Source organism: Sphaerodactylus townsendi, linkage group LG05 (assembly GCF_021028975.2).
Source record: "Sphaerodactylus townsendi isolate TG3544 linkage group LG05, MPM_Stown_v2.3, whole genome shotgun sequence".
In the NCBI taxonomy this organism is placed as follows: domain Eukaryota; kingdom Metazoa; phylum Chordata; class Lepidosauria; order Squamata; family Sphaerodactylidae; genus Sphaerodactylus; species Sphaerodactylus townsendi.
This window is the reverse complement of record NC_059429.1, coordinates 13,299,118-13,312,632: the sequence shown is the minus strand read 5'-3', so window position 1 is coordinate 13,312,632 and position 13,515 is coordinate 13,299,118. Positions and strand designations below refer to the sequence as shown.

At 46.5% G+C, this 13,515-nt stretch overlaps 1 protein-coding gene across 1 annotated transcript; it reads left to right on the top strand.

Annotated features, from left to right (window-relative positions):
* The first annotated feature begins 4,769 nt into the window (after window positions 1–4,769).
* Window positions 4,770–12,150, top strand: MRPL54 (mitochondrial ribosomal protein L54). The gene is made up of 3 exons (XM_048497606.1): window positions 4,770–4,931; window positions 7,551–7,707; window positions 11,886–12,150. The coding sequence occupies exons 1-3, from the start codon at window positions 4,832–4,834 to the stop codon at window positions 12,016–12,018; spliced, it is 390 nt and encodes a 129-aa protein (XP_048353563.1). The 5' UTR covers window positions 4,770–4,831; the 3' UTR covers window positions 12,019–12,150.
* The last annotated feature ends 1,365 nt before the right edge of the window (window positions 12,151–13,515 follow it).

Sequence of the window (13,515 nt, the reverse complement as noted above, 5' to 3'; positions counted from 1 at the left end):
CGATTCAGAACACACAAAATGAGGACTTTCTTTCAAGGGATAATTAACCTCTGGAACTCACTACCACGGGAGGTAGTGATGGCTAACTAGTTTCCTTGCCTTTAAAAGGCGGTTGGACAAAATTCAGAGGAAGAGAAGTCCGTCGGCAGCCCCTGATGGCAAACTGGAGCCTCCGTGTTCAGAGGCAGTGGCCTCTTTTGGCCTCTGTGTCTTGTTTGGGAGCATTTTGGTGTCATCTGGAGAGCCACTGGGAGAAACGAGATGCTGGATTAAATGAACCACCAATGTTTTTAAATCATGGCTTTCCGTCAAGGAGGACTAGTAGGGGGTGTGCATGGATTCCCACCCCTCCCATTTTTCAGCCTCATCATATTTCTGTTTAATCCAGTTCCACGAAGAGAACGTCACAGGTCCAAAGTCGCCAAGTCAATTTCATGACGGAGTTGGGGACTTTGCACCCAGGTGTCCCTGATTTTATGTCTGACGCTCTCACAGCACAGTGTAGACTAGAACTGACTCCAGCAGGCCTTTCTTGAATTAGAATTGCTAACCTACAGGGAGGACCCGGGGATCACCCAGAATCATAGCTGATCTCCAGACAAGAAGGATCCGTTCCCATGGAGAAAATGACCGCTTTGGAAAGTAGACTCTACGTCATAGGTGTCAAACTCAGGCCCTCCAGGTGTTCATGGACTACGATTCCCATCAGCCCATGCCAGCAGGGCCAATTGACCATGCTAGCAGGGGCTGCTGGGAATTGTAGGCCATGAACATCTGGAGGGCCTGAATTTGACACCTATGCTCTACGTTATTGTACCCCATTGAAACCCCTCCTCTCTTCAAACTCAGCCCTCCTCAGGCTTCACCCCAAAAATTCCAAGTATTTCCCAACCTAGAACTGGTGACCCACTCGGTGAGCATCAAGGGAAGAGTGGGGCCTTGAATTTGGTCCACAAAGGCCAGTCCAACTGTACCCCACTGAGGTCCCTCCCCTCTCCAAACCCCGCCCTCCCCAGGCTCCTCCCACCAGATCTGGAATTTCCCCACACAAGAGTTCGCAACCCTATAGAAGCAGCAAAGAACTATCTACCCCAGTGATGGCGAACCTTTTTGAGACCAAGCACCCAATCTGCAACCCAAAACCCATTTATGTATCGCAAAGCGCCAACACGGCAATTTAACCTGAATACTGAGGTTTTAGTTTAGAAAAAACGGTTGGCTCTGAGGCATGCGTTACTCGGGAGTAAGCTTGGTGGTAGTTGATGGCTTTGCTTTGAAGCAATCGTGCAACTCTTCAAACGGGTGAATCACAACCCTAGGAGGGTTTCCTCAGAAGCAAGCCCCATTGCCAGCAACCGAGCTTACTCCCAGGTAAAGGGTCGCGCTTTAGTTCTTCGCATGAAAATCAGTGGGGTTTAACAGCGCTTAACAGGGTTACCTACACTGCTTCCCCAAAACTGGGTCTTAGGTTTAATGGTAATAATCGAGCCCAGCGGCCCAGGCCAGCCTAGATGTCCGGGGGGGGAGGGGGGGACGGGACTCTGGGGTTTAACAGCACTTAACAGGGTTACCTATACTGCTTCCCCAAAACTGGGTCTTAAGTTTAATGCTAATAATTGAGCCCACCGGCCCAGGCCAGCCTAGATGTGTGTGTGTGTGTGGGGGGGGGGATTTCCCCTCCACACGATGAACTCTTTTTGTGCGTGCCCACAGAGAGGGCTCTGAGTGGCACCTCTGGCACCCGTGCCATAGGTTCGCCATCACTGATCTACCCCAAAGAGTGGCAGTCTGGATAAGAAAGGATGCAGCGTCACCCAGAAACTTGACAGCGCCTTTCCCCACAGGAATTGGACCAAGTGGAAAGACATTCCCCTACCTTTGCTAGCTCACCTCAGCCTCTCAAAAGGATGTCTTCTGGCATTTTAGGCAAATGACGCCTTCCCCTTCTGCCTTTGCGACTGACTTCCCGCAGAGATAAAGCTTGCGAGGGTAACAGAACACCTTGCCAGAGCGGAGCCTTTGTCAGACATGGGAGAGTTTGGAAGATCATCTGCACCGATCAGGTTGCCTTCAAATGGAAGTATTAAATTCCCTTTAAAAATCCATGACTGCTTCATTGCTTCAGCAAGATCCAGGAATACAAGTGGTGGTTGTTAGCGCTCCCGCACCTTGGAGCACCGGCTGAGCCCCAGAGCCTGTTTTTGAGAACATAGCCTAGCCCATAAGGGCAAGAATCAATAGGGCGAGGCAGGGGAAATGTAATCTATAAAGCAGCGTATGCAGATTTTCATCTTAAAACTGCTTCCCGGCTGAATGTTTAAAAATACAGTTGCATAGGAAATTATATAGAATAACCTGTGTGTGTTTAAGGGGGAAATAATGTGAATATGGTCATAGTAAGCGCATTATGGCTTATTTGTTGATGGGACTCCTTTTGAGTGGGGGGGGGGCTACTTCCAGTGTCAGGCCTTTTGAGCATGTGCAGAGTATGTTTCCCTTTGCAGATAGCTTTAGGGGTGGCCATTGTTGGTCTTAAGTGGAACAGCTGGATTTAAATCCAGTAGCATATTAGAGATACATTTTTTTAAATTCAAGTTTCTGAGGGCCAAAGCTTGAACACTGGATTCAAATTTAGATATTTCTCTCTACACTGAGTATCATTTCTCCCTTTCCCCACCTGTCCCCTAATCATACCAATATGCATAGCATAGCCAGGTCAGTGGAAGAGGTTTCTGGTCCATATTCGATTATGCTTAGGAAAATGCACATGTTATCGTAAACTTGTCCTCTTAAAGTGATCAGTATTCAGTAGTAATAATAATAATGGGACGATAGAAGAAGAAGAAGAAGAAGTAGAAGAAGAAGAAGAAGAAGAAGAAGAAGAAGAAGAAGAAGAAGAAGAAGAAGAAGAAGAAGAAGAAGAAGAAGAAGAAGAAGAAGAAGAAGAAGAAGAAGAAGAAGAAGAAGAAGAAGAAGAAGAAGAAGTCAAGAAAGGCAAGATTAAAAATATAATGTGAATTTTCTTTTTTTGTAATGAAAAGTATGCAAGGGGACAAAACTCCTGTGCTGGAACATATATTGGACTACAGTAAGATACCTTCAGTTTAGTTCATATATGTGCAATTACTAAAAAAAAAAAAAACCCTTGCCTTCTCTATCTTCCCTGCAGCTCAGTGTGTCCCTTTGTTAATAACATCACCATTTATGTAATCTTAGCCTTTCAGTGTACAAAGCGCTTTGCATTCAACACAATCACAAATAATATTGCTCACAGCAGGCCGTCACCACCACGAGCGAAACACGCACTATCGATAAATTGTAATTTTATTTACTGTGCAAAAATATTCATTGCAATCTAGCCATCCCTCCTTTCCCAGAAAAGGGCCCTTATGTGACTATGTGCATGGAGAAAAAACAGGGGCTAGGGCTGCATGGGACCGAATTCCATTTGCCTCTGCTGGGGGTGGGGGGTGGGGGTTGATACATAATATTTTTTACCAATTTTATTCAAGTTATTATTAAATAACTGTTAAGCAGTTTTTCTTCTTTTCTTTCTTTCCCTTTTTCAGACTTCCAACTAAGCTTTCTGTCATGTAGCTTAATTCTGCCCTTAGATTGTGGAAAACCTTGTAACGCTTTTCAGAGTTCTTTTTCCCATCCAGGACTGCTAAGTTTCATAAGGTTTTATTTCAAGCCAAAATAACAAAATCTTTTCAGGTACAGCTCCCTTTAGCAGAAAGTCTTTTTGAGAGAATTGCTTTCCAGACGCCTCTGAATCCACACTCCCATCAGCCTCTGTCAGCATGGCCAATTGGCCATGCTGGTAGGGGCTGATGGGAATTGTAGTTCCTGAACATCTGGAGAGCCGCAGGTTCCCTACCCCTGCTTTAGAGGTTCGTTGTCCTCTCTCACCAGGAGCCCCTGGTAGAGAGATCCTTTCTGGACAAAACCCTGAGATGGAATCCAAAATCCTTTGTTTTCCCCCTCTCAGGAAAATTCTGTTCAGGCCACGAGGTAACATAGGCCTTTTTGAAGTTGCATCCCCCGGCACCTCTGCATAGTTTCCTGTCCTCCCTCCAGGAGGTCAAAAGGCAAAGATGCTTTTCACAGTCATATGTGACTTCCCTTTGCTGTAGCGATAGCATCATTCCATGACACTTTCAATAACCTTAGAGAGGTGGCAGACTATATCTAGATGTTATGAGTTCTACATCTCCATCAAAGCCCTTCCCCGCCAGCATGGCCAATTGACCATGCTGGCAGGGGCTGATGGGAATTGTAGTCCATAACATCTGGAGTGCCAAAGGTTCGCTACCATGGACACAATTTCCATAATCCTAAACCACAGGTGTCAAACTCGTAGCCCTCCAGATGTTATGGACTACAGTTCCCATCATCCCCTGCCAACATCATGCTGGCAGGGGATGATAGGAACTGTAGTCCATAACATCTGGAGGGCCGCGAGTTTGACACCTATGTCCTAAACAATTCCAAAATCCAATGCTTTTTCCCTTTCCTATTCCTTTTAACATAAAAACCTAATTTCTTTCCATGAAGCGGAGGTCGCATTTTTTAAAAAACATTTACAATATTCTATTAATTTGGAGTATTTTTGTTCTATTTCCCATATAACCTATTAATGGTCGCGTCCTCGCTCTTTTAACCTCTGCGCGTCTGTAGGGTTGGAAGAGAGGACATGCGTGTGCCTGAATGTTTGGGTGAGGGCCCTGCGGACTACATTTCCCAGCGCGCTCTCTGGTGCTTGCGTCATCGCCACGCGCCTTGAGCCAAGAGCAAGTCCCAGCCCGGCGCGGGGGTCCCCAATGCGTGCATGGCTTGGGCTGGGCTACTGCGGGCGGTCTCCCGTGGCCAGCCGGCGCCTGGTCCCCTTTTGAGCAGCCTGGGACTCCGGAACTACGCCAAGAAAGTCGGTAAGGCAAGACGGAGGCTGGGCACGAACCCTAACCTCGCTGCCCCAGGATGGGGGACCGGCCAGAGGCAATCACAGGGTCTGGGGGTGCAGCGTGGCAACACCCACTTTGGTGCGTTATGGGGTGGGTGTCCTTTTTGTGCAAACCCAAACCAGCAGCCCGGAAGAGCATCAGGTGTGAGCCCTGCTAGGTCAGAGCCAGCCACCCGCCAGGTTGCCTTTCCCTCTGCAGCTGGCATTCGGAGGTACACTGCCTCTGAACATGGAGGTTCCAAGCGTAGACAGCAAATGGTGCAGTGGATAAGAGCAGGGGGACTCTAATCTGGAGAACCGCATGACCTTCTCCTCCACATGAGTGGCGGGCTCAACAACAACACAACCACCAGCCTTTATTGGCATACAAAACAGGACAAAATTTCAAAGTAGAACAAGATTTAAAAACACAGTTGAAATTACGAATAAATCCAATTCACCGGAGTGGCGGGCTCTTGTCTGGTGAATTGGATTTATTTCCCTGGTCCTGCACATGAGGCCTGCTGGGTGACCTTGGGACCATCACAGTTCTCTTGGAACTCTCTCAGCCCCACTGACCTCACAAGGTGTCTGTGGTGGGGAGAGGAAGGAGGGAAAGGGTTTGTAAGTTGACTTGAGTCTTCTTACAGGAGAGAAAGGTAGGGTATAAATCCAAACTATTTTCCCAAGAGAGATCAAGCCCTTGGAAATTCTTAATCTGGAGAAGGAGATTGCAGTCTTTAAGTATTTGACGGGTGGTCACTTAGAGATGGGCAGGAAGCTGTTCCTGTGGGCAGCAAAGGATAGGACTTGCAATAATGGGTTTAAACTAGGGGCAGAAAGGTTCCTACCGGATATTAGGGGGGGGAAATTCAGTAAAAGCTGTGCAACATTGGAATCAACTGCCTAGTCTAATCTGGAGAACCGGGTTTGATTCCCCACTCCTCCACCTGAGTGTCAGAGGCTTATCTGGTGAACCAGATGAGTTTCCGCACTCCTACATTCCTGCCGGGCGACCTTGAGCTGGTGACATTTCTTTGGAACTCTCTCAGCCCCACCTACCTCACAAAGTGTCTGTTGTGGGGAGAGGAAGGGAAAGGAGCTTGTAAGCCACCTTAAGTCTCCTTACAGGAGAAAAAGGTGGGGTATAAATCCAAACTCTTTTTGGTAAGCTCCCCTTCACTTTTGGTAAGGTGGTAAGCTCCCCTTCACTTGCAGTCTATAGTTGGCGAACACTTGTCTGGGATGCTATAGGCTAGGAATCTCCAAGCTATAGCCCTGCAGATGTTCCATGGACTACGATTCCCATCAGCCCCTGCCAGCATGGCCAGTTGGCAGAGCTGAGGGAATTGCAGTCCATCAACATCTGTATGGCCATAGATTGGAGAACCCTGCTCTACACTGAGCAGGGAATTGAACTCGAGGCCCATATGGCCCCTTCCAACTGTATGATTTTAGTTATTCAAAGACTTGATATGCTCTGCTTGCTCCAAAAGGGGCACAAGGTGGTGCGCAGCAATACCAGCATGCTTCGTCAGAATTGAACCCTGAAAATCCTTGTGCTGTGGTGGCGGCTGCTGCCTAAGAATAGTTTTTAAAACCTGCACAGCCAATCAGAAGCCTCGCTAGGCAGAATTCCCCACCCGGGCGTGCCCACTTTCTGAAAAGGCTTGACAGGTGCCAGTAAAGCAGCAGTGGCGTAGGAGGTTAAGAGCTCGTGTATCTAATCTGGAGGAACCGGGTTTGATTCTCCGCTCTGCCGCCTGAGCTGTGGAGGCTTATCTGGGGAATTCAGATTAGCCTGTGCACTCCCACACATGCCAGCTGGGTGACCTTGGGCTAGTCACAGCTTCTCGGAGCTCTCTCAGCCCCACCTACCTCACAGGGTATTTGCTGTGAGGGGGGGAAGGGCAAGGAGATTATCAGCCCCTTTGAGTCTCTTGCAGGAGAGAAAGGGGATATAAATCCAAACTCTTCTTCTTCTTCTAAAAGTGTCAGCAGGCATCATGGGTCTCATCGGCACCTCCCTGAGAACCCCTGGTGTTAACTAAGAAGTCTCTTTAAACTTGCAAAGTCAAACAATGAATGTATTGTCGAAGGCTTCCACGGCCGGATTCAACTGATTGTTGTGGGCTTTCCGGGCTGTGTGGCCATGGTCTGGTAGATCTTGTTCCTGACGTTTCGCCTGCATCTGTGGCCGGCATCTTCAGAGGTGTATCGCAGAGAGAAGTGTGTTACACAGTAAACATTCCCTTCTCACTGGACACTTCTCTTTGTGATACACCTCTGAAGGTGCCAGGCAAAACATTAGGAACAAGATCTACCAGACCACGGCCACACAGCCCGGAAAACCCACAACAACCAGTCAAACAATTAAGTTTCCAATCACCTCCTCTGATCGGCAGTGGGCTCTCTGGGGCCTGGCTTGTGCCGATCTCTCTCCTGACATAAAGCATTAGACCAAGCCCCGCTGGCTCAGGGCTGTCTCCTCTGACTGGTAGTGTCTCTTGGATGGAGAAACCCCTTTCCCAACACTTGAGATCCTTCACCTGGAGCCGGTGAGGATAACCCAGAAGCTTTCTGCATGTAAGCCCTCTTGTTTTTGCAGTGATGAAATCTAGAGGCAAAGGCATGTCGAAGGTGGATCTCAAGGGTCCCGAGGTGTGCAAGGATCCGGTGTTGCTCACCACCCATGCTATCGGCACCAATATCTACAAGCAAGGCCCCGAAGTGGCATTGAAACCAGACTCGGAATATCCTGAATGGTGAGCTTAAGTGTGCCTCTGGTCTGGCTGCTGTAGACATGATGTGCACGGGATTGGGACAGTGTTTTACGAGCCCGGATCCTAGTGGCGCTGTGTTTTATGACCTTCAGAAATAGCAGACTTGGCATCCTTGTGTTTGTGCACCCCGCAAAGGGGTTGGTGCTAACCTTCAAGGCCTTACGTGGCTTGGGACCTTCGTGACCGCCTTACCCCGCATGTCTCAGTTTGGTCTCTGTGCTCAGCAGAGGCCAATCTGCTGGTTGTCCCCGGCCCCTCTATGATGTGGCTGGCCTCCACTAGGGCCAGGGCTTTTACGGCCCTGGCCCCCGCCTGGTGGAACAGCCTCCCTCCATCTGTCCAGGCCCTGCGGAAACTTGGTGAGTTTCGCAGGGCCTGCAAGACTAAGCTGCTCTGCCGGGTTTAAGAACATAAGAACTAGCCTGCTGGATCAGACCAGAGTCCATCTAGTCCAGCACTCTGCTACTCACAGTGGCCCACCAGGTGCCTTTGGGAGCTCACCTGCAGGAGGTGAAAGCAATGGCCTGCTGCTGCTGCTGCTGCTGCTCCTGAGCACCTGGTCTGCTAAGGCCTTTTGCAATCCTGGAGAGATCAAGAAGGATCAAGATTTGAAGTAGCCATAGATTTCCACTTCCTCCCTCTCCATCCATCAATCTGTCCAAGCCCTTTTTAAAGCTATCCAGGTGAGTGGCCATCACCACCTCCTGTGGCAGCATATTCCAAACACCAATCACACGTTGCGTGCAGAAGTGTTTCCTTTTATTGGTCCTAATTTTTCCTTTCAGCATTTTCAATGGATGCCCCCTGGTTCTAGTATTGTGAGAAAGAGAGAAAAATGTCTCTCTGTCAACATTTTCTACCCCATGCATAATTTTATCGATTTCAATCATATCCCCAAACGCTGTCCCAAACGCTGTCCCATAGTCCCAAACGCTGCAGCCTCTCCTCATAAGGAAGGTGCTCCAATCCTTCAATCATCCTCGTTGCCCTTCTCTGCACTTTTTCTATCTCTTCAATACGGCTTTTGGGGAGGCCGGCGGCTGAGGGTGCCCCCTGCCTCCTACCCCCTTCCCCTTGTTCTTTGTTTTTGATTACATGGCCCATTTTAGCGAGGGGCCTTTTAGGTTCCCCGGGAGGGTTAGTTTTAGTTCTCGGGTGCTGGTTTTGTCTATTGTAATGCTGTAATGCTGTTTTAATGGTTTTGGTAATGTCACATGGCTTCTATTATATTTGTCTTAGTTTAATTCGTGCTCTGTCTGTTTATGTCTATTTTGTACACTGCCCTGAGCCCTTCGGGGGAGGGCGGTATATAAATTTAATAATAAATAAAATTCTGTGCCGAATGCAAACAAACAAAACAAAAGAAGGGTGTGATTTGGTCTTGCGTTCTGAGGATTTCCATGGCAGGGGAGTTAAATAACACTAGCTCAGTAACCAACCACTCTTGGGGTGGGATGAAGTTTAGACCCTGCCAGAATCCAGGACCTCACTCATATTTCTGATGCAGGTGGATTAGAAGCGAAGAAACAGATCTTGCTCTGATTTGCAAGCATTGGTTTTTCCCCCTATCCCAGTGGTGGCAACCCTTTTCGAGACCGAGCGCCCAAATGCAACCCAAAACCCACTTATTTATCGCAAAGTGCCAGCACGGCAATTTCACCTCAGTACTGAGGTTTTAGTTTAGAAAAAGCTGGATTTGGCTCCTAGTCGTGTAGCATTACCTGGAGGCCAGAACTTGGTGGCAGTTGAAATTTGTTGACTGGCTTTTGAAGCAACTGTCCAACTCTTCCAACGCCTGAATCATGACCTAGGAGTGGTTTACTCAGAAGCATAGCCTCCACATTGCCAGCAACTGGAGCTTTTACTCCCAGGTAAAGGATCGGCGCTACTTCTTTTAGTTCTTCTGTGCATGAAAATCAGTGTGGGGTTTAACAAGCAGCTTAAACAGGGTCTACCTAAGCACTGCTTTTTTCCCCAAAACTAAGGTCTTAGGTTTAATGCTAATAATCCGTAGTTTCTCCCAGCAGCCCAGGCCAGCCTAGAGATGTGCTGGGGGACTCTGTTCTGTATCAAAGTGCCCACAGAGAGGGCTCTGAGTGTCACCTCTGGCACCCGTGCCATAGGTTCGCCCCCACTGCCCTATCCTTCTGATCTCCCCACAGTTGGGACTCTGTCTTAGGCCATCATCCTCCCCGCCTTCCTTTTTTCACAACAAGCCTGTGAGGTTGGCCAGCCAGAAGTTTTGTGACAGGTCCACGGTCACCCAGCAAGCTTCCAAAGCAGAAGTGAGAATTTGAACCCAAGGCCCTAGTCCAGAGGCGTAGCTGGGCCATACTCCATCCGGTGCACACTCTGTGTTTTCCGCTTCCCCAACCCAACCCCTCCACACTTACCTTAGTGAAACAGTGCAGGCTGGAAAATGGGCCTGTTCCCCTCAGGCTGTAGATGGCCTGGTAGGAACTACACTTCCCAGGAGACCTTGGCTCTCCCAAGGTCTCCTGGGAAGTGTAGTTTTCAGCAGGCCGTTTTCAGCCTGAAGGGAACAGGCCGCTTCTCCAGCCTGCACTGTTTCACTAAGGCAAGTGTGTGTGGGAGGGTGCGTTGCAGGGGACGGGTGTGTGTGTGTGTGATTTTCCGCCCCCAGGCTCGTGCCTGGTGCAACATGTGCACCTCTGCCCTAGCCCACTACTCTGTCCACTATACCACACTAGTGAGTGGGTGAGGTTTTGTTTTGAAAATCTACCCTGCTTGATTTCACGTATATGCTACAGGGGTCAGTGCTATCAGTCACAGACCAGGAAAGGGATTTGGGCATCTTAGTTGATAGTTCCATGGGAATGTCATCTCAATGCATGGCAGCTGTGAAAAAGGCAAACTCTATTCTGGGGATAATTAGGAAAGGAGTTGATAATAAAACTGCAAGGATTGTCATGCCCTTATATAAAGCAGTGGTGCGACCACACTTGGAGTACTTGTGCATTCGGATTCTGAAGTCACCACATCTCAAAAAAGGCATATTGGAAGAGATAGAAAAGAAAGTGCAGAGGAAAAGGACAACGAGGGATGATTGAAGGATTAGAGGCACCTTCCTTATGCCCAGGGAGAGGCTGCAGTTGCGATTTGGGACCTCCTCTTTTTTTTTTTTTTTTAGTTTGGAGGAGAGAGGAGGGGGGCAGCGCCTGAGGGGGGATATGGATTGAAGTCTATAGGAATTCATGTAATGGGTAGAAAAATGCTGTGACAGGAGAGAAATTTTTCTCTCTTCCCTCACAATCACCTAGGAACCAGGGGGGGGGCATTCATTGAAAATGCTGGGGGGAAGAATTAAGGACTAATAAAAGGAAACACTTCTTCACACAACGTGTGATTGGTGTTTGGAATATGCTGCCACAGGAGGTGGTGATGGCCACTAACCTGGATAGCTTTAAAAGGGGCTTGGACAGATTTATGGAGAAGTCGATCTATGGCTACCAATCTTCATCCTCTTTGATTTGAGATTGCAAATGCCTTAGCAGACCAGGTGCTCAGGAGCAGCAGCAGCAGCAGATGGCCATTGCTTTCACATCCTGCATGCTGGAAGCTCTCCTGCAAGGCACCTGGTGGGAAGGCCACTCGCGAGGAAGTAGTGCAAGGAGTGCTGCTGGACTAGATGGACTCTGGTCTGATCCAGCAGGCTAGTTCTTATGTTCTTATGATTCTCCCTTCTGTTGGAGGGTCCTAAGCAAGGTATTGTTCCTTTCATCACCGTCAGCATTTTGTGCCTCCAGGAGTCTGCTTAGTTTTCATCTGACCAATTCCCCTCCCCTTTCGGTTAATTTAGGATACACCCCTCCCATACACAACTATGCAGCAACCTTTATTTTTGCCTGTGGGTGGCTTGGTTTTGCAGAGTAGGCATGGAAGACAGCCCCTTGTTGTGCTGGGAGGGTGGGAGGAATGGTGTGCGTGTGTTTTCATTCAATTTATACCACCCGTCCCTGACACAAAGTCAGTCTCAGGGCGGCTTCCAACAGCAATTGCTGGGAGGGATCAGGATTCAGCCCCGGAGTTCCCAAGACTCCATCTCTACTGATGGCATGTTTTCCTCCCTCACTTGACTTCATGCCGCACCAAGATTCTCGGGTGATCCTGTCTTTCTTTGGTCTCTTTGCCCCTTCCAGGCTTTTCCAGATGGATCTTGGCCCACCTAAGAAACTGGAAGATTTAGACCCGGACACCATGGAATACTGGCGTTTCCTCCGAAAGGTGAATCAAAAGCGCAGATTGAAGCTACTCAAGATCCGGCCATTTTGATGTGGGCATCTGGGAGAGGGAATTCAAAACTTACAAATGTGGAATTGCCTGCTTTGTGCAAACCATGGACTATTTTCCTTTCGAAACAGAGCATTTCTTTGATGAACACCCCAATAAATGGTGCTCAGTTTATGTCTCTTTCTTTCTCTCAAACCCTGAAAGCACCTGTGCTAGCACTCTGGAATCAGTTTGAAACCTGAACATGTCTACACTAGTGCTTTGAACCACCTTCAAACCAGATAAGGTCTCGTGACTCTTCAAACAACCACCCTGGGAACTGAATTATATGACTGCCTTTGTCAGTTCTATAATTCTTCGCAAACATGGGAGTGTGAGGCAATTGGTCTATTCTGCACAGTCCAAATATCCCGGATTGAGCAAGGGAAATATCCTGATTTGACTAAGAAGTTTGCATCCTTTTTTTAAAATTTACTTTATTATAAATTTATTTTAAATTTACTTTATTATTATTTACTTTATTAAAATATTTACAATTATCAATAGTAAAGTTAAAGAATTTACTTTATTATAAATTTACTTTATATTATACATTTACTTTATTATAAATTTATTATAAATTTATTTTAAATTTACTTTATTATTATTTACTTTATTAAAATATTTACAGTTATCAATAGTAAAGTTAAAGAATTTACTTTATTATACATTTACTTTATATTATAAATTTACTTTATTATAAATTTATTATAAATTGTTTATAAATTTACTTTATTAAAATATTTACAATTATCAATAGTAAAGTTAAAGAAAAAGAAACATTAAACATCAATTGTCATTTCATTCGTAACATTATCCTAGTAAGTTCTTTCTCAAAAGAAAACGATTTACATAATCCACCCAAAGAACAGTTAAAATTACATAAGTTGATTCCTTGTCCTCCCTCCTCAGTTGTAATTTCAATTCCTGTCAGTACTACTACTTCTACATTCACTTTTACAGTTAATTAAACATACCGCAAAGCGGGGAAGAAAAGAAAAAAACCTGAACTTAATACTAATCCCTACTGAAGGTTTCTTTATATTATAAAGTATCTTGTCTTTCTACCCTATATAACATGTTTATAGCAAAAAAACCCCCAAAAAACTAATCGTAGGGAGAGAACAGAAAGGAAAAAAATATTACAATATTTAATCATCTCTCTGTTTTCTTAATATAATGCCCGAATGGTTCCCATGAATTTTCGAATTTATCCACATTGTCCCTTAATTTCCAAGTTAATTTGTCCAAATTCATGACTTCCTGAAGCTGTGTTGCCCATTCTTCCACTGTAGGAACTTCCTTCGTCTTCTAATACTTTGCTATTTCAATCCTAACAGTCGTTATCATGTAAAAGAGCCCTTTGGGGGTAGAGTGGTTAAGAAATCGAATTAATAATAATAATAATAATAATAATAATAATAATAATAATAATAATTGTAGATTTCACAGCTGCCCGATCTTTAGCTGGTTGTTGGCCTTCATTACAATTCGAGCCTC

Excerpts from the sequence above, each read along its gene's own strand:
- MRPL54 (XM_048497606.1), top strand. The coding sequence starts at position 4,832 with ATGGCTTGGGCTGGGCTACTGCGGGCGGTCTCCCGTGGCCAGCCGGCG. Across the intron at positions 4,932-7,550 it reads GAACTACGCCAAGAAAGTCG|TGATGAAATCTAGAGGCAAA; the intron begins GTAAGGCAAGAC and ends TTGTTTTTGCAG. Across the intron at positions 7,708-11,885 it reads GACTCGGAATATCCTGAATG|GCTTTTCCAGATGGATCTTG; the intron begins GTGAGCTTAAGT and ends TGCCCCTTCCAG.